The 20,613-nt window shown below is 36.5% G+C and overlaps 2 protein-coding genes across 2 annotated transcripts; one reads left to right on the top strand and one right to left on the bottom strand.

Annotated features, from left to right (window-relative positions):
- Nucleotides 1–290: 290 nt before the first annotated feature.
- On the bottom strand, nucleotides 291–13,418 carry LOC107364404 (lipopolysaccharide-responsive and beige-like anchor protein). Its single transcript, XM_015931739.3, has 2 exons — nucleotides 9,026–13,418; nucleotides 291–6,963 (listed from the first exon to the last, which is right to left on the bottom strand). Exons 1-2 carry the CDS (start codon nucleotides 12,921–12,923, stop codon nucleotides 1,190–1,192), a joined length of 9,672 nt encoding a protein of 3,223 aa, XP_015787225.2. The 5' UTR covers nucleotides 12,924–13,418; the 3' UTR covers nucleotides 291–1,189.
- Nucleotides 13,419–14,394: 976 nt separating this feature from the next.
- Polr2A (RNA polymerase II subunit RpII215) lies at nucleotides 14,395–20,609 on the top strand. Its single transcript, XM_015931743.3, has 2 exons — nucleotides 14,395–19,246; nucleotides 19,323–20,609. Exons 1-2 carry the CDS (start codon nucleotides 14,541–14,543, stop codon nucleotides 20,299–20,301), a joined length of 5,685 nt encoding a protein of 1,894 aa, XP_015787229.1. The 5' UTR covers nucleotides 14,395–14,540; the 3' UTR covers nucleotides 20,302–20,609.
- Nucleotides 20,610–20,613: the final 4 nt, after the last annotated feature.

Genomic DNA, 20,613 nt, shown 5'->3' with positions numbered 1-20,613 from the left:
GTGTCCGTTAACAAGTGTTTTTATTTGTAAACTTTGCACGTGATTAACAGCCAATTAAGATTGTTTGACTATTTAGTGATACTTCCACTACAAGACAGCGCTGCGAAAATGTTTCAGCTCATTTTTTAAAATCTAAGGCTGATTATTTGTCACTTTTCTTGGGGAAATCATGTCTGAATAGTTTTAGCGATGAGTACAATCTGATTGAACAGAATATTTATTTGAATCTGTTTTTTGACTTTAATTTTCAATGAAAACGCGGTGTTGAATATTATATGAAAAGATGAAAATTTACAACAAAGTGTTTTTTGTTTAATAACCATTTGTCCAAATATACCCTTCTTTATGATTTGTTGTTAGATAAAGGAAATATAAAGGAAAGGAAAAGAAAATTAAATAATGCATAATAATAATTGTAATAATAATAATAATAATAATAATCAATTAGTATGATCTGGTTGGTAAGCAGAATCAATCCATGGAAAAGGGAAATGTATTAAATCTTTCGTTTTTTATGCGTTAATTCTTGTTTGTGTTGTTTATCATCTAATTGTAATTGTTTCATTTGAATATGTATTCTTGTAATGGATGCAATCTCAATCATTGTTTGACACAAACCAGCAAAAAGGGAATTTTGTTAATTATTTCGAGCTATCATCAATTGCAAATAATCGTTAACTTTTAAAGCTGCATAATTAATTAATTGGAGCATGTTGATTTGTTTTACACACTGGGAATGTCTTGTTCATCATTTAGTTCATTACGTTTCCCCATAAAACAAAAACTGGAAAATCAAAATTTCAATTTTGATGAAATCCACTTGAAAATTGCGGTCATCGGTCATCTTTGTTGTCATTAAAGCAGCAAAGTGGACGAATACTTTTAATGTAACGATTGATTTGCGTTTTTTTTCCTGAGTGATTTATCCAGATTTGATCCTTGATAATCCAGTGTATCTGGAAAGCTTTTGGTATCATCAAAATCATCATCAATCAGCTTACTGCTTCTCTAGACTAGAAATAGGGTGGTAATATAATAGGCACTAAATACTATTTATTTTGACAAAATAAAAAAAGACGCTGAGAGAAAGAGTTTGCATTTTGAAGGGAAAGTAATGAGAGATAGAATGAGATAAAGGGGTTGGTTGTCCGTGAAGAGTAGACAGGTGGGTTAAAGATGTTGAATTTAATCAGTAGCGAGAAGAATATTCATGATGCCAGCGATTAAAATCTAATTTGTAGATGATCAGTCGACCATTTTCGGTTCCTACCAGTAGATATTTATAATCAACTAGAAGAATTGACTTAATTGCATTGGTTCCTTGGCCAGTTTCTCTTACAGCTAATTCAGGGCTAGGACAAGCTGTTAGTAAATCACTGGTATTGAGTGCATATAATGGAGTTACATCAAATGTTCGCAAAATTTTAATCATATACGGTGATTCACTCAAAATTATGTACTCTCCGTCACGAGTAATGGTCATCATTAGAGATGAAATGTCTTTGGGTCGAGGAAAGTTGATGCATTTGTGTAATTCACCTCTCAAATTGTAGGTAAACAAAAGTGCAGTTGGTTCACTAACGGTAGATGTTGATGAAAGAGTTGAGCTTGCTTTGGATGAAGATGACGGTGAAGGATGATCGACTGAACATGCTGTTCCAACAATAAATGCCAATTCTCGAGCTAAAACAAGGTTTGTGATGAAATAATCTTCATCATCTGAGCAATTATTTGTATTACAAACGATACCAGTTGTTTCATTAGATTCACCGGGAGAGCAAGAAGTTGATAAGGAGTTGGTTTGGTTTGATTTAATTTCAGACTTTTTATCTTTTGATGATGATTGATATTGAACTTGTCCTTCTCCAGTCATACTAGCTTCCAGTGTAACTTTAACTTCAACATTTTTGTTATCAATTTGTTCATCTAACTCGGATTTGTAATTTAAACTAGAAACATTAGTGAAATTTAAATGTCTTTTGCGTACATCAATAACTGTGATGCAATCTCCATTGGTTATGGAATGAACCAGGATCATATTTTTAGATCCACTTGATATTAAACCAAGTTCGGCCGAGATTAAAATAGACATTATCATGGACTCATGACCAGTAAGAATAAGTTTGGGTAAGGGATTGCCAGAGACGGCAGAGGCACCATTATTGCCCTCTATTTGAGCATACTTGGCATTCCAAGTCCAGAAAAGAACAGAACAATCAACTGAACCTGAGGCAACGTAAAAATCAACAGCAACATTACATTCACTTCGAGCCAAACAAGTAACCAAACCTCGGTGCCCATAAATAACTTGGGTTAACTTTCCAGTTTCAGTTGAATAAACGCGGAATGAATTGTCATAAAAGGGTGCCATAATAATGTGCTTTGAATCGATTGTCACAATGTATCGAGGGGAATAAGGAGCCGAAGAGGAGGATAAGCAACAAAGGGAAGTTGTATCAAGTAGATGACGTTTGTTTGAGGATGAAGAGGATGAGGTTGAAGAAGGTGTTGTTAAGGCAGGATCCAGGGTGAAAGGTTGATTTGACTCTTTGGGATTCCATTTGTGAATGTGATAATGTTGGGCACTGTTAACGGTAACAATGGACGAAGGAATACTGGACAATGAAGTTGAGTTGGTTGAAGAGGCTGAAGAAGAAGTTGATGATGCACCAGAGGAGCCGGACGAATTGTTAATAGTGCAAGCAGCAATTGCTGTGATTGCCGCATTAAAGGGAAACTTGATGGACATACAAATTTCATCCATAACTGGTGAAAACATTAATGGTGATACATGAAGGGCAGAACTTCTAGGTGGATGAGGCTCAGTGGTTAATTGAGAGGGAGTTTGACCAAAGTGACGGATTTGTGCTTCAATAGCATCTTTCAGGGCAGGATCATTACAAGAGATTGAACTTAAATCAATGTTACCCTCATAAGTAAGGTAATAAAAAACATTAACTGCTCTGATTGCCTCAGGACCACGTTGTTTGTAACCAAAAATAAGATCAATCCATTGATGAAGCTGACAAGAAACAAGATCAGATTCTAAGGCCATTCGATGAAGTCGAATAAAATGTTCAGGAGAGTCTGCCCATTTAGGTAACTCAACATTGCGAAGTTTACGACTGGAACCTTGAGGTGCTGTACCAGATAGAACTTCAGGTAGATAAAAAAGTTCAGGGATTAGTTCTTTGACGTTTTGATGGCCACCCATTAATGAACCAAGCCAAGCATCTCGAATTGAAGTAAATAATCGAGATTCATTCTCAAGGCGCCCATCTTGTAGAGCAAGGTAAGCGGAATGGAATGGTTCCAACCGTATTAGCCATCCGAGGGTAAAGGCAGCGGTGGAATAATGGGTTCCATAGTGGAAAGCAGGAATATGACTATTGTCCCAAGAATTGTAACGTTCAATAAACTCAGCTCGTCTCTCACTATTTAAAGCTCCAATTGGTTTACTGAGATCACGGAAATTGGTTGGTTGCGATAAATCCAATTCGGGTGCATCATAATTGGTCAATATCCATGGGAAAACTGGATATTGGTTAAGATCTTGATAAGTTCGTCCTGCGATTGTGTTTAAAAACATGAGATATTCAAAGTTGGTAATTTCTCGTTTTTGCCATTTGTGGGTCATATTGGAAGCTGCAAACAGTTGTTTTGGTGTCATAAGAGAAGCACGTCGAGATTGCGGTATACCGTATTTAACACCAACTCCAACGGCTGGAAGATATTTGACTACTTTTTTAACGGTCTCGGAATCGGGAAAAACAAACATAACGGAGGTTCTTTGGGCTAAGAATATTTCAAGAGCAACGGGTTGAAGTAAATATCTTCTACTAAATATTGCTCGAATCTCATTGAAAGGAACTTTTCCATTGTAATTAATAAGGTCACAATAACGAAGAACACGAAGGTCTAAATCACGGAAACCTCCTCGTCCAGGTTTAGAACTACTAGATCCAGCAAGACCTTTTAAATTTTCTTCAGGTATTTTGTCTCGTGAACTTCCAGAAGAAGGTCGAGATTTAGTTTTACGTTCACCATCACTGTTTTGCTTGGAAATACATGCACCATCGACCGATAACGTCTCATTAATATTGATAGCTTCAAAAAACAGTTCGTTTGCGGTAACTTGAAGAGTTCCTTCGATTGAATAAATGTTCCAGATTAAGTTACATTCAACTGAATACAATACGGTTCCAACAAACTCAGCCGCAGAAGATGGTCTATCATCGACATCACCATTAACAGATGAGCTCATATCTTCTGATTCCCATAAAAAGAGTTCAGTTTCATCGTCACTTTCTGTTCGATTAGAAGAAGGCTGTTGTTGTTTTGGTACAATTAAATGAGCAGGTAAGGAATGGCCTTCTTTATCATCCTTTCCAGAGGTTTTACTTTTGGGTTCATTAATTACAGCTTCCATTCGAGCAACATTTTCTTCACCATACGGATCAAGTAAAAATCGACGACGACGACGAGCATCATCTTCCCATGTATCAAGCTTGTAAAACAATTTTGATCGATCAGTTTCAAGTCTTTTTTGTTGTTGTGATAATGATTCCTTGAACCGCGTGAAAATCATTCTGTCGCGACGCTTGGCTGAATTAATCAATGAGTTAATTAAAGCTTCTTCATGGGCACGAGCTGCCAGAGTTTCTAGGCAAGCCAGAGAAAATTGTTCATGTTTAGAGACATCGTCTGCTCTTAATCGGTTAAGAATAAATTCAGCTTCCATTGCAACACGAACAATGTGATCTTTCATTGCATGACTCAATAAACGACCTTCATTTATCAATTCGATAAAAGCAAGACCGGCATTCTTTTGTAATGTATTTTGCCATTCCTGAGAACAAAGTAACATGACAAGTTCCACAGGACTAGCATTGGGACGGCGGAAAGTTCTGACAGCCTCTTTGGAAACTAAATCTTGTCCATGTGAACCAAGCAATGTTTTTGACAAGAATGAGGCAAAATCACACATAATTTCACGTAAAAGAGGACAAATTGATGATAAACGAGCCTCTAGTTTAGATGTCAACATATTACCAATACTAGTGGGGTTGATGTTAATTGAATTGCTCAAGCCTTTAATTTCTGACAATCCTGATGAACTGACATCTTCATCGTGACAATCTTCCATGTCTGTTCCAATTGTACCAGTTGAACGTTTAACATCTTTTTGGTTACTTTTAGATTCAATGATATCTCGATATTCAGAAACCATGAGAACACTAATGAAATAAAGAGTTGCCAATGCAAGAAACTGAGATTGTTTGGTATCAGCTTCGGCGTCACGATAAATACAAGCTCTAAGTCGATTAACATCCATTTCTTGTAGAAGTTTGGTTGGATCTTTGATTGGTAAATGGTGGAATGGAAGATATGAGCCTGAAACCAATTCAGGATTAGAACTAGGTACCATATCAGATAAAATTATATCAGTTGGTTCAATGTTGTGTGCACTACCTCCACCTCCACTTGAGCCTCCATAACCATAATCATTGAAGAGCTCTGCAGCAGCGTTAATAGAAGTACCCAAGCTATAACCATCTTTACCCAAATTAAGAGGATCAAGTGAACTACCATTTTCTTCATGATGTTTCTGTACAGCGAGACAATTTTTCACTGCAACTGTACAAACCAGTCGCAAACATTGCCTCAAAATACCACCGGATGACATATTCTTTTCACTCTCCAGTTCAGCGAAGTTGATATGAGTTGCAGCAAAACACAAAATATCAGCCATATTTACCAATCGATAGAGTAGCGCATTTGCTTGAGCTAAAGTTAAACCCTCACCACCTGTACCTGCAGCGTTGCTTCCATTAGCATTCCCAGAAGATGAATTGTTTCCACCAGTCGCTGTTGCTAGTAAAGGTAGTAAACCTCCCGAAGCTATAATGATATTGTCGCATAGCTGAGAGAAAAGATGAATTGAGTTGACAATGTAAATTTGATTATCGGGATGCTGTAAAATTTGATCTAATTGAGTTGCTGAAACAGTCAAGATTACTCCAGATTTATTCTCGATGTCTCGACCAGAGCCACTATTGGCTGCATCTTTAGAACTTTGACTTTTCCACATTTGCAGGTCACATTCAATGGAATAGAAGAGATCATTGAGAAGTTTAAGATGAAGTGAAGACCAACGAAATTCGGGAATTCGAAAGGCTGGTGTAGCTGAAGCTGATCCAGATATCTTTTCATTTTGCATAGACGAAGATGAAGACGAAGATCTTTGCCGTCCTCCTTGAAGTAAATTTGTGTAAAATTCTTTCAAGCTGTTTGGATGATGTTTACGATAAGCTCGACTTGGAGCAAGGTCAGTTTCTGTGTCACCCGAATCTGGAGTCTCTGGCTGTGAATTTCTTTTCTTTCTATCACCGTCCACGTTTTCCAAAGATTGATTAGTTTGACTTGAGCTAATTGTGCTGATGGCTGGTTCACGAACTTCCTTTTCTTCCTTCTCTTCACCATCTTCATCTTTATTTTCATCTTTATCTTCTTCAACTTTTTTCTCTTCATCGGTTTCTTTTACTTCTTCTTCAGTTTTTGGCGCTTCACCTTCAATCTTATCGTCCTTTTTAATGGATTCTTGATCTTCTGGTAAAACATTTGAAGAATCTGGAATTTTATCTTCTTCTTTATCAATCACTTGTTTTGAGCTTTCATCTGATGATGTTTCAGGTTTATTTGCTTCTTTAGAAGGTTCAGCTTTTTCTTGTGCTTCATTATCCTTACGTGAGGCTAATTCAGATTCACTTTCAGTTTCAACAGGTTCTTTGGTGGTTTCTGAGGTTACTTCAGCAGAATTTTTCTCTCTGTCGTCTTCGGGTCTACTGTCTTCATCATCTGCAACCTCAGAAACCTCTGAAGGAAGTGGTTTTTCGATGAGTTTATCATCAGGATCTTTATTAGAATCATTAAGATTGGTTGATTTATCTGCAGACTCTACTTCTAAAAGAAAGAAGAAAAAATCACAATGAAATTAATAAAAATTGATTGAAAATTTTTGGTTTACTGAAGTATAAAATAATCGTCCAAGAAAAGTATAATCCATCAGCTTTAACGACTGGATTAGTATCTAATCTGGTTGAAAATGAGGTTTGACCAATAAAGAAAGGTGAATTTTTCAGGATTCACTTTACAGAAAAAAGCACAATTACTCAATTGAGTGTGCGATACGAATTTGATTGAAACTGAAGCAAAAATAAGTAAGTTTGACAGAATATAATTCTTGTCAGATTGAAAAAGTTCATCTCAAAATGAAAACAACAGTATCTATTATTGAATATCATTTCATTATCAATTAATTATTAACTTTGAACACATTGTATCAACATGATCATTCCATTAACCTCAGCATTGGATGATCTTAATGATCTTAGAAGTGTTTTAGTTGATTGTTTTGTTCTTCCCATACTTATGTTGAAATAAAACACTGACTCTTTTGTTTCATCTCATTTGATTTCATCAACTATTAACTTAGAGATGCTTATTACTGTGCTAATTCAAAACCTTTTCTATGTGCAAAATATTGATTTTATTGTTGATTTCATATCGACATAGATTTTTCTCAATATGACAAAGATTATTATATTTTGACAAGCTACTTTGTGAGTAATTTTACTGTGAGCTTTTACAATGTTAAATGACTGAAATAAGTCGATTGATTTAGATTAAGTGTCAAAGAAATTGAAATTCAACTTCAACCTATTGCTGTTTACTAAAGGATGAAAATAATACGCAAAGGACAATAAATGTATAAAGAAAAAAAATATTCAACTTCAAGATTAATATAAAAGATGAAAGATATTGGTGAAGTAAATTAAAGTGCAAGTTAACTGTCGAGTTGAATTAATATCAGATGTAATAAAATTAACGATCGAATCAGGCAAAAAAGGTTGAAAAAGCAGCTCATCGCTAAACTATCAAATTGCTTACTCTTCTGTTTGCTGTTTACCAAATTGTTGGCAGCATAAAATAATAAGTTAGAAGATGAGAAAATTGTGTTCACTGGGGATGATTCTATCATGTAAAATGTGTCACAGGTGACAATCTAATCAATAGTCCAGTGAACCATTAACCGAGTCAAAAAGTGAACAAGAGGTGAAGGTTAATAGTTTATTGGGATAAATCAATTGAGGAGAGAGAACAAAAAACTCTGGTTATTACTTTTACTTAAAACGGTTAAAAGAGCAAATCTTATGCTTATCCTATCTTAACATGTTTTGCATATGCTTTTAGGAAAAGACGAGGACAAAGCAAAGATACATTGACGAAAATTCGAGTGTTGGATGAATACAAGTGAATATATTCAATCGATTTAATGCAGACTCACACAAATAATATTTTAATCTCAAGTGAGATACAATAACAGTTACTCAGGGTATTTTACAGAATAGGAAACATCTAACCTTTTATAACAATTGGAAGAGCTGAATTCCTTTAAAGATTAATCGAAACTGTTGATTCAATGTAAAAAATTTATCTAGAAAGATATCTTGATCTTTCTCATCAAATATGCTGATCTAACGATTCATCTATATTGTTACAGAAAATTGTGAGCACATAATAAACAAGTTATCATTTAGAATGGTAAATAAATTACTTTCTATTTATCTGTCTCTTCCTCATTTCCTTTTTTTCAGGTTCATCTAAATCAATAAAAGAGTGAACCTAATGTTGGCTGCTCATTGAATTTTTTGGATAAAAATTATTCAAATTAATGATAAACATGTAATGGATCAAAGTTAGATACCATTTATCAGTTTAATATCCTGGCAAAAAAAGCAACAACTTAAACAGTGTGTCTAATCATTGAGTTAAATAAACATGAGATTCGCTAAAGCAATGGCATAACTTAATATCCAGCTAATAAAAGCATTTTGATATTTTTTCATTATCGTTTGTTTCAGATATTGGTCTGATTTGAGTATTTCTGGACATTTAATTTAGTCTAACAATTGAGATAGGTTAATGAAATTTAAACTAATTCAAGATTTATGATTAATCTTACCTTGATTTGCATTGGATTCAGCTGGCTTTGTTGCTTTATCTGATCTGTTTGATTCACCTGATACTTTAGTGTTTATTGGAACTGACTGAGATGAAGATGTTGAGGGTGAAACTGTTGATGATGAAGGTGATGATGATGATATACCATTCAAATTATGATTAATACTATTATTACTGATGTTATTTCTCTTTTCCCCTGCACCACCAAATTGACTCATAAAATCATCAAAGCTAACTTTGGCATGGATAATTGCCAACGTATCAATCCAAACTCTCCAGCCGCCATATTCATATTTAATAGCATGATACAAGAGTACTCTGAAGATTGCAAGAATTTGATCTCGAACAATATGATCATTACGATCTTCAACCAAGTTGATTAACCAATGTTGCCAGACAGACATTTGAAGAACCAATCTTCTATTTTCACGATTATTCACCAACAATCGCCATAAATCGCTGATGAATAATTTTTTAATTTTGTTACGATCACTTCTTCCTTCTAAGTTGTGATGATATCCTGAAGTTGACTTTATGGTGGTTACATTATGCGGGTCTGATGTTTTGCCAGAATTAGCCTGGTTCGATGTTGCTGATTTCTTGCCATCAGTGATTAAAGTAGCAATTACTTTTAATATCATTGGATTCTCAATGCGAAGACTACTAAAACCTCCTGTTCCGTTGGATCTGATAGTTTCAATCGGTGTCTCCACCAGAATTTCAAAAAGCACATTATAAGTATCGATTGATAATGGAGTGAACTTAATCAACCTTTCACGTAAAAGCATAAACAAATTATTGGGACCCATCACATCTTGCTTTCTTTTGGCTGTAGACCGAGACAAAAAGTAGCCCAATAGCTTTATTGATTGAATACGAATTTCTTCATTAGGTGAATCGAGAAGCTTGAAAACTGTTCGAACACCATTTTTCATGTCAAATGCTGGAATCATTGAAGATGGATGCTCAACCATAAGTGTTTGTAACATTTGTAAAACATCTAATAGGTTAGCATCTTGGTGAACAGTGGACAGATAGTTAAGGATAGCTTGAAGTTCATCATGGTGTACACCATTGCCTTTAATGATAAGCTGTTTAATGAACAGCAGGATGTAACTTCGAATGGAAATAAGGTCATTTTTGGAAGGTCTAAAACAAGACTCTCGAGCTTTAACTTGAACAGGTTGAGTTGATATTGAATAAATTCCTAAAGTAGTTGTCATATTAGCTCCCGGTAAACCATGTGAGTCTAATGAACCACAATCTTCTGGAACTAGCCAGTAGTAGTATTTAAGGGAATGGAGTAATTGAAGGACAGTTGAGATTCTGCGAACTTCACTGAATATTACTCCACCTCCGGGAGATGATACCCCACCAGTACTTGATGTTGAACCAACACCGGTACTTGCTGAAGAGAAACTACCACTGTTCATTGAATCATTGCCACTGTCCCTGGTAACGGTTGAAGATATATCACAGTTTGATCCAGGTGAGGAGGAGGAGGAAGAGGATGAGGCTGCAGCACCTACGGTGAGAAATTCTGTGGCCAAGTAACAATATAAACGAATTTGAAGTTTGGCGTCAACGTAGATCCATAAAGAAGAATTGAACAAAATGCTATCCATTAATTGTTTTAAAAGAATACTGTCACCAGTTGAGCTCGTCAGAGAAGAGGTTGACATTGCGGACATGAGGGTTTTGGTTAAATTTAAAATTATCTCAAGGGTTTCCTCATTGATTAGGTACCTTGGATTTTTGGCAAGGAGAGAGGAGATTATTACAAAACCGTGAGATTGGACAACTTCATTACCAAACCAGAGAGGAGAAGATTCAAGTAAATCACAGATAAAACCTATTAATGTTGAACAAGCCTCTGAATCAGCTGGAATGGAACCATGTAAACCGGTAAAACGATTTAAAATTGGAAGAAGAGCTTTAATACCTCCAATGGATTGTAACGTATCATTTATCGACCGGGTTATAATAGCCTTAGTATTACCTAATAAGGCAGCATGAGGACTTGATGCGAAATATGAAACATTTCCTTTTGGAGCTGATTGGAGACATAATGTATCACCTTCAACGGCAACTGGAGTGTATAAGCTAATCAATGCACTGGAAAGTTTTTCTTCATACAAGACTTTTTTCATCATCATAGGCATGTTATCAAAAAGACCCATTTCATTGGGATAACGGTATTGTCCCATATAACTGGGTCCCAATCGATGGATAGCACATATCTGACTTGGATTAAGAGCTTCATGAAGAAGATAGATGGCTGACAATTGACCACAGAAAAGGTGTGATTCAGAAACAAGATCAGCAGTTCCTCCGATGAAACACTTGTCAAAAATATCTTGCGTTTGAACTTGCCAGGACATTTCTGTATTGGCTGTTAACTGTCCATTGACGAAAACCTTGATTTCACTGGACCTCCACTTCGCAACATAGGCAATAGCACAATGATACCATTTGAAAGGGACAAATTCATATGGTATACAATGTTGATAGCCTTTTCCTTTGATCTTCATGCTGGTTAAAACCAAACAGTTGCCAGTAAAATGAGCTGAATAACCTACACCCGATTTGGATGTACGAAAAAAGTAAAGATAGGGTTGAGAGTTGATAGAATTGGGCTCCAAACGAAACCATGAGATAAAGGTCCAACCATTTTGAGTAGGCCATTTAACCAAGGGAGGAAGAGCTAATACAGAACCTTTGGTGCCTGGAAATGCAAAGAAAGCTGATGGGCGTCCTTTCTGATGACTATTTGCACTTCGAATAATATGAAGAAGTCGGGAATCCTCCTGGGACGAGGCTAAAAGATATTTCAACTTTTGTACATCACAACTGTAACTTGCTAAAAGGTTAATTATTTCACGAAGAAAGTGTCTGATTAAATTATCTGTACCACTGTTGATGGACGATGAGACTGACGATGATGACATTAATGAGAACTTGTTATCACTATTTGTTGTTGTTGTTGTTGAATATCTGTTGCAATAATGCCTCAAACAGTCAATCAATATTTCCTTTGCTGATTCTAAATTGAGAAGGCTTTTTTTCAAAACTGCAATCAGTACACTTAATATTTCGGCTACGCATTTTACAGGCAATTGTTTGAGATAATCTCGAAAAAATAATCTCAAACATTCACCATCCAAGAGACGTTGCATATCATCACTAGTTAGAAGATGAAGGATGGAATCGGTTATATAGCTTGATTCATCAATAACTGCCAGATTTTCATTCAAGCAACTATTGTTACTAATATCGGTACCTCTATTGCCATCTCCGGTATCAACTGAATTTGATTGTTTACCTATTCTTGAACACAGTAGATTTAATTTAACAGCATTTGATATACTAGAATCTTCCAAGATTGATTTCAGGCTAACTGCGGGGATTTCACTTTTTTTAGAGCTAATGTTGTTCAAATGTATACTGTTGGTTGGAGCTTGAGATGTAGAAACATTGGGTTTAGCTTCGTTTGTTACAGCAGAGGACACGGTTGAACTATTGGTGTTAGAAGTTGCATTGGCAATCGTAGGGGTAGGTTTAATCGTAGGACTGTCACTGCTGTTACATCTAGCTGAATCGCTATTATTGGTTTCATCTCCAGAGATTGGTGATGAAGATGTTGCTGTTTCTGTTACAGTTGCTGTTGCGGTAACTGTGGATGTAGATGAGGGTGAAGATTTTGGAGATGATTCTGGTGTTGAAACAGATGATACATCTATTGAGTCACCTACTGTGACTTTTGTTTCCTCCGATCCAGTGTCTGTTGGTTGCTGAGTACCTAGTTCTTCTTGGTCTTGTGTCTGTTGTGTATCTTGCTGAGTTTCTGTGGTTGATGTTGATTGTGGCAATTCAATTTCTTTGTTATCCCCGTCTACCATCTTCAAAAAAACAACTCATATGAAGAATTTCTTCCTCAAGATTCACCAACACAAAAAATAAAGAAGATGATCGGAGTTGAATGAAATTGATGAAAATAAACGTTGAATTCAGATTATTTATATTATTAAGAAAAAATCACCGCAAGCAATGAAAAAAGTAATAATAATTTTTTACAATAAAAAACCAAGAAGACAACATCATCATACTTGTTTAGACTCGATAATTATAGTACACAGCATACAGAGTAGTTTTCCTCCGATACTTTTCAGTTGAATATCTATGAATATCATTTCAATAATTTCCCCATAATCAGGAAAGATTTAAACATTGCATTTCTTAATATAGTCGATAATTTTCAACATTCAATCACATTCACTTGAATCTTACAATATTCAAACAATTCGTTTGTTCAAATTAAGCACTTTGACAGGGAAAAATATCATCGGAAAATCGATAATTCAGCTAAACAATAAGATATTTCAACGATGTTTTTTTTCGGGAAATCATACAAGCAGGTTTACTCTTTAGATAAGATTACTTAACCGCTTTCAGTTTCTCCTCAGTTACCTGTAACCGGTTACTTTAAGACTCTGTTAACCGCTAAATTTGAACGAATTCATTAATAATTGAAATTCTTACTCAAGGTTAGCCAATATTCATCGATATTTATTGATAATTAATCAGTTTTTCTGGGTCATTTATTGTAGTATGATGAACATTTTCAATAAACCTGATGTAATTGTCTTTTCTCAATGAACTATGCATATTAATGTAAAATTATTTGAATGCATTTACTGTATACGAATAAGAACATGATTTAATAATGATTTTGATGATTTTTTCATTATCTTACTACTAACCTAGAAGCAAAGAGAAAGGTCTATTCTCGAATCTTTGGTTTAACGTTATTTAGCCCTTAATCTTGCCAAGATTACAATTTAAATTAACATTTTAACTATTATATAAACGGAAAAACGAGTTCATTATTTTTTCCTTTAGTTTCACTGACTCGATACCAATAGAAATGCAATTGGCTGCTATTTGTCCAGATTCACGTCCATTCTCCTGATATGGACACTTACTTGAAAATTATGGTAGGCCTTAAATAATGTACAATTATTCCACTATTTAATTAACAAAGATAAGATTGTACTATTGATTTAGCAATTTTGGAGTCGAAAAGTATAGCCAATCTCATTGAAAAAAACGTGTATTAGTCTGGTTACAAAACCTTGAGCTCTATATCATTTGAACTATTAATGATTTTAATTTAAGGGTTAAATTTTAATACGTAAGGGATGGACTTTCTCCTAAAAAACTAATAAATAATTTAATAGTCATCAGTTTAATTTGATAATTTGTTAATAAATCGCGTTTTAAGTAAAAATTTGTTACAGATTATAATATGGAAACCATCCCTTGCTGCTTGCTGCTTTGCGCCAGTGCTTGCAATTTTGTCTCACTGAGGTTAGAGTCTTGTTAGTCTATCTTCAGAAAGCTTAGAGACGCCATTTTTTGGTTTTTATTTTTAATTTTATTTGATTACATTTAAGCCGGCGTCTAATTAGGGTTTAATATAATTTATTTGTGTGGTGTCAACACTTCTGTGCACCAAGATGAGCATCGTAACGGACTCAAAAGCTCCTTTAAAGGAGATAAAGCGTATACAATTTGGTGTACTCAGTCCGGAGGAAATCAAAAGGATGTCGGTTACAGAAGGTGGTGTTAAATATCCTGAAATATATGAGAATGGACGTCCCAAACTTGGTGGTTTAATGGATCCTAGACAAGGTGTCGTAGATCGTCAATCTAGGTGTCAGAGCTGTGCTGGAAATATGACCGAATGTCCTGGTCATTTTGGTCACATTGAATTGGCTAAACCTGTATTCCATTGCGGTTTCCTCAACAAGATCCTCAAGGTTCTTAGGTGCGTTTGTTTTTACTGTTCTAAACTTTTGATCTCCCCTAACCATCCAAAGATCAAGGAGATAGTCAATGAGACCAGAGGCAATCCTAGAAAGCGTTTAGCTCATGTTTATGATCTTTGCAAGAGTAAGCATATATGTGAAGGAGGAGATGATATTGAGTTAAAAGCTAAAGAGATGGATTATACTGAAGTAGCTGAGAATGAATCAAAAAAGCTTGGACATGGTGGTTGTGGTAGATATCAACCGACTTTACGTAGAATTGGCTTGGAACTTTTTGCAGAATGGAAACATCTCAATGAGGACAGTCAAGAAAAGAAAATTAACCTCACTGCTGAACGTGTTCATGAAATTTTCAAACACATATCAGAAGAAGAGTGTGTTATTTTAGGTATGGATCCTAATTACTCTAGACCTGATTGGATGTGCATTACCGTTCTTCCTGTGCCACCATTACCAGTTAGACCAGCGGTAGTCATGTTTGGCTCTGCTCGTAATCAAGACGATCTTACACACAAGTTGTCCGATATTGTTAAAGCAAACAACGAACTTCTTAGAAACGAGCAAACTGGGGCTCCTGCATCAATCATATCTGATATAACAAATTTACTTCAATACCATGTTGCTACGCTTATTGACAATGAACTTCCTGGAATACCTCGGGCTATGCAAAAATCTGGTAGGCCATTGAAATCAATCAAGCAAAGATTAAAATCCAAAGAAGGTCGTATTAGAGGAAATTTAATGGGTAAACGTGTTGATTTCTCTGCTCGTACTGTAATTACACCTGATCCCAATCTTAGAATCGATGAAGTCGGTGTTCCTAGGTCCATAGCACAAAATTTGACTTTCCCAGAAATAGTCACTCCTTTTAACATAGACACAATGTACGATTTGGTTCAACGGGGTAACAATCAATACCCAGGAGCCAAGTATATCATCAGAGACAATGGTGAAAGAATTGATCTTAGATTTCACCCTAAATCTAGTGATCTACATTTGCAATATGGTTACAAAGTTGAAAGGCACATCAGGAATGGTGACATTATTGTTTTCAATCGACAGCCAACTTTGCACAAAATGTCTATGATGGGTCATAGAATCCGTGTTCTTCCCTGGTCAACTTTTAGGCTCAATTTATCAGTAACAACTCCTTACAATGCTGATTTTGATGGTGATGAAATGAATATGCATGTTCCACAAAGTTTAGAGACCAAAGCCGAAATTGAACAACTTGCTATGGTACCGAGAATGATCGTTACTCCTCAATCAAATAAACCAGTAATGGGTATTGTGCAAGATACTTTAACTGCTGTGAGAAAAATGACCAAAAGAGATGTCTTCTTAACCGAAGAACAATTTATGAATTTATTATGTTTCTTGCCTACCTGGGATGGTAAAATGCCTATGCCCGCTATCATCAAACCACAACCTCTATGGACGGGTAAACAATTGTTTAGTCTTATAATTCCAGGTAATGTTAACCTCATTCGTAACCATAGTACTCACCCTGATGATGAAGATGACGGTCCTTACCGTTGGATATCTCTTGGAGATACAAAAGTCTTAATTGAACAAGGTCAGCTTTTGTCTGGTATTGTGTGCTCAAAAACAGTTGGTTCTTCTTCTGGATCTTTAATGCACGTTGTCTTTAACGAGCATGGACATGAAATAGCTGGAGCCTTCTATGGACACATTCAAACAGTTGTTAATAATTGGCTTTTATTGGAGGGTCACACTATTGGTATTGGAGATACATTTGCTGATCCTGCAACTTATTCTGATATTCAAGGTACCATCCGAAAAGCTAAACAAGATGTGATAGAAGTTATTGAAAAAGCTCACAATGATGAACTAGAACCTACGCCTGGTAATACTTTACGTCAAACTTTCGAAAACCGAGTCAATCGTATCCTTAACGACGCTCGTGACAAGACTGGAGCTTCAGCTCAACGTTCTTTATCAGAATACAACAATTTCAAAGCTATGGTCGTAGCGGGTTCCAAAGGATCAAAAATTAACATTTCGCAAGTTATTGCTTGTGTAGGTCAACAAAACGTCGAAGGTAAACGTATACCGTTCGGATTCAGAAAAAGAACATTACCTCATTTCATTAAAGATGATTATGGTCCAGAAAGTAGAGGTTTCGTCGAAAATTCTTACCTTGCTGGATTAACTCCTAGTGAATTTTTCTTCCATTCAATGGGAGGTCGTGAAGGTCTTATCGATACCGCTGTAAAAACTGCTGAAACTGGTTATATTCAACGTCGTTTAATTAAAGCTATGGAATCTATTATGGTATCTTACGATGGTACTGTGCGTAACTCTAATGGTCAAGTTATTCAATTCCGTTATGGAGAGGATGGTCTGGATGCTACAGCCGTCGAATTTCAATCATTACCAACTCTCAAGCCAAACAACAAAGCTTTCGAGCATAGATTCAGATTTGAAGGTGCCAATGAACGACATTTAAGAAAGTTATTCACTGAAGATGTTGTCTCTGAAATATTGGGAAGTGCAACTTCGCTTTCTGAGTTGGAAAAAGAATGGGAACGTCTTAGACGTGATCGGGAAACTTTACGTGAGATTTTCCCAACCGGTGATAGCAAGGTAGTCTTACCTTGTAATTTAAACCGTATGATCTGGAATGCTCAAAAGATCTTTCATGTTAATTTACGTGGGCAAACGGACCTCAGTCCTTTACGAGTCGTTGAAGGAGTCGAAGATCTCATCAAAAAGCTTATCATTGTACCTGGTGATGACAGACTTTCTATTCAAGCAAATGAAAATGCAACCATTTTGTTTAGAGCTTTGTTAAGATCTACTCTGTGTACGAAGAAAGTCGCCGAAGAATACAGGTTAACAACCGAAGCATTTGACTGGTTAGTTGGAGAAATCGAAACTCGTTTCCAACAAGCACAAGTACAACCTGGTGAAATGGTAGGTGCATTGGCTGCTCAAAGTCTTGGAGAACCTGCTACTCAAATGACCCTAAACACATTCCACTACGCCGGTGTCTCTGCTAAAAACGTAACCCTTGGTGTACCCAGACTTAAGGAAATTATTAACATCTCTAAAAAACCCAAAACACCATCTCTTACTGTTTTCTTGACGGGTGCTGCTGCTAGAGATGCTGAGAAAGCTAAAGATGTTCTTTGTCGTCTCGAACATACAACACTCAGAAAAGTGACAGCTAATACAGCTATTTACTATGATCCGGACCCACAAAATTCTGTGATTGTTGAAGATCAAGAATTCGTTAATGTGTATTATGAAATGCCTGATTTTGATACATCACGAATATCTCCATGGCTACTTCGAATTGAATTAGATCGTAAAAGAATGACTGATAAAAAGTTGACTATGGAACAAATTGCTGAAAAAATTAACGCAGGTTTTGGTGACGATCTTAATTGTATTTTCAATGACGACAATGCTGAAAAACTGGTCCTCCGTATCAGAATTATGAATTCAGATGAAAAGATGGAAGATGAAGAACAAATTGATAAGATGGAAGATGATGTCTTCCTCAGATGTATTGAGGCTTCTATGCTTTCTGACATTACACTTCAAGGTATTGAATCAATTACAAAAGTTTACATGCACCAACCGACCACTGACAACAAGAAACGTATAATCTTAACGGACACTGGAGAGTACAAAGCCATTGTTGAATGGTTACTGGAAACTGACGGTACATCATTGATGAGAGTCTTATCTGAGCGTGATGTTGATCCAGTTCGAACTTATTCTAACGATATTTGTGAAATTTTCCAAGTTCTTGGTATTGAAGCTGTAAGAAAAGCTGTTGAAAAAGAACTTAATCATGTCATCTCTTTCGATGGTTCTTATGTAAATTATCGTCATCTTGCTTTACTATGTGATGTAATGACTGCTAAAGGTCATCTTATGGCTATTACTCGTCACGGGATCAATAGGCAAGACGTTGGTGCCTTAATGAGATGTTCATTTGAAGAAACTGTAGATGTTCTAATTGAAGCCTCATCTCACGCTGAAGTTGACTACCTCAGAGGTGTCTCTGAAAACATTATGGTTGGACAGCTTGCAAAGATGGGCACTGGTGCCTTCAGTATGCTTTTAGACCCAGAAAAATGTAAATATGGTATTGAAATTCCAATGCATCCAGTTGGCATGATGGCTGGACCAGGTATGTTTGCAGCTGCCGATAGTCCATCAGCATCAATGACTCCATGGATGCAAGGAGCTACTCCTGGTTATCAAACTTCTTATGGTGGAGTTGGGGCCAGTATGACTCCCGGTGGTGCTGCTTTCTCTCCATCAGCCGCCTCAGAAGTTAGTGGAATGAGCCCAGGATTCAGTCCTTCTTGGCCTTCACCAGGTCGAGTTGGTTCACCAAGTTCACCATCTCCATATATGTATGTATTTTTGTACTCATTAATGAAAATGGATTTTATATCAATGATATTAATAATCTCTTTTTTTTCTTCACAGTCCAAGTCCTGGTGGTGCAAGTTCACCAACTTACTCACCTTCTTCACCAGCTTATGCTCCTATGTCTCCGGCAAGTCCAGGCTACTCACCAACAAGTCCATCATATTCACCAACCAGTCCAAACTATTCTCCTACATCTCCTAAATACTCCCCAACTAGCCCCAACTATAGTCCAACATCTCCAAACTATTCACCAACCAGCCCTTCGTATTCCCCAACCAGTCCAAATTACTCACCAACAAGTCCCTCTTATTCGCCAACGAGTCCTAGTTACTCTCCAACAAGTCCCAGCTACTCTCCGACCAGTCCATCATATTCACCAACAAGTCCATCTTACTCTCCAACCAGTCCCAGTTACTCTCCCACTAGCCCATCATACTCACCAACGTCTCCTTCATATTCACCTACAAGTCCATCATACTCTCCAACAAGCCCAAGCTACTCTCCTACGAGTCCTTCTTATTCCCCTACCAGTCCCTCTTACTCACCAACGTCTCCATCTTATTCTCCTACAAGTCCATCTTACTCACCAACCAGCCCTTCCTATGCTCCAACCAGCCCGTCATATTCCCCTACAAGCCCGTCGTACTCACCCACAAGTCCATCATATTCGCCTACTAGTCCTAGCTATTCACCGACTAGCCCGGCATATTCACCAACCAGCCCAAGTTATTCTCCTGGTAGCCCAAGTTATAGCCCTGGAAGCCCTAAATACACACCGAGCAGCCCCAAATACAGTCCATCAAGTCCTAAATATAGTCCAACCAGTCCAAGTTACTCACCAGTTGCCAGTCCTCGGTATTCGCCGACAAGTCCCAACTACTCACCCAGCTATTCACCTTCATCTCTTAAATATAGTCCAACGTCACCGACGTATTCACCTACGAGCCCTAAAAGCTCACAATTTTCTCCAACCAGTCCTTCATATTCACCATCATCACCTTCTTATGATCCTGGACAAGACGAGGATGCTGATTAGATATGTTGAGATGTAATTGCTCATTCTTTGTAACGTGCCACCATCACCACCATGATTCCGACTTGAAAAAAATGCAAATAAATACAAAAAAATACACAAAAATCATTCCTCTTGTACACCTTTTCCCTAATTTCCCTACAATCATCCATTTTCATCGTTCTGGGATGTTTTCATCAAAAAATTGTCATCAAGAGGAATTATATGGAAAACTACAAATAACGTAAAAAGAAATGTACCAAAAAAGTGTAAAGAGTAATCTACCAATAATATTAATACAATTTTGCCTCGTTTTCATGTTTAACTCTTCACATC

The sequence above is a fragment of the Tetranychus urticae genome, chromosome 1 (genome assembly GCF_039701765.1).
Source record: "Tetranychus urticae isolate SD_2017Ah chromosome 1, NJAU_TeUrti_SD_1.0, whole genome shotgun sequence".
Classification (NCBI taxonomy): Eukaryota; Metazoa; Arthropoda; class Arachnida; order Trombidiformes; family Tetranychidae; genus Tetranychus; species Tetranychus urticae.
This window is presented reverse-complemented; position numbering and strand designations above follow the sequence as displayed.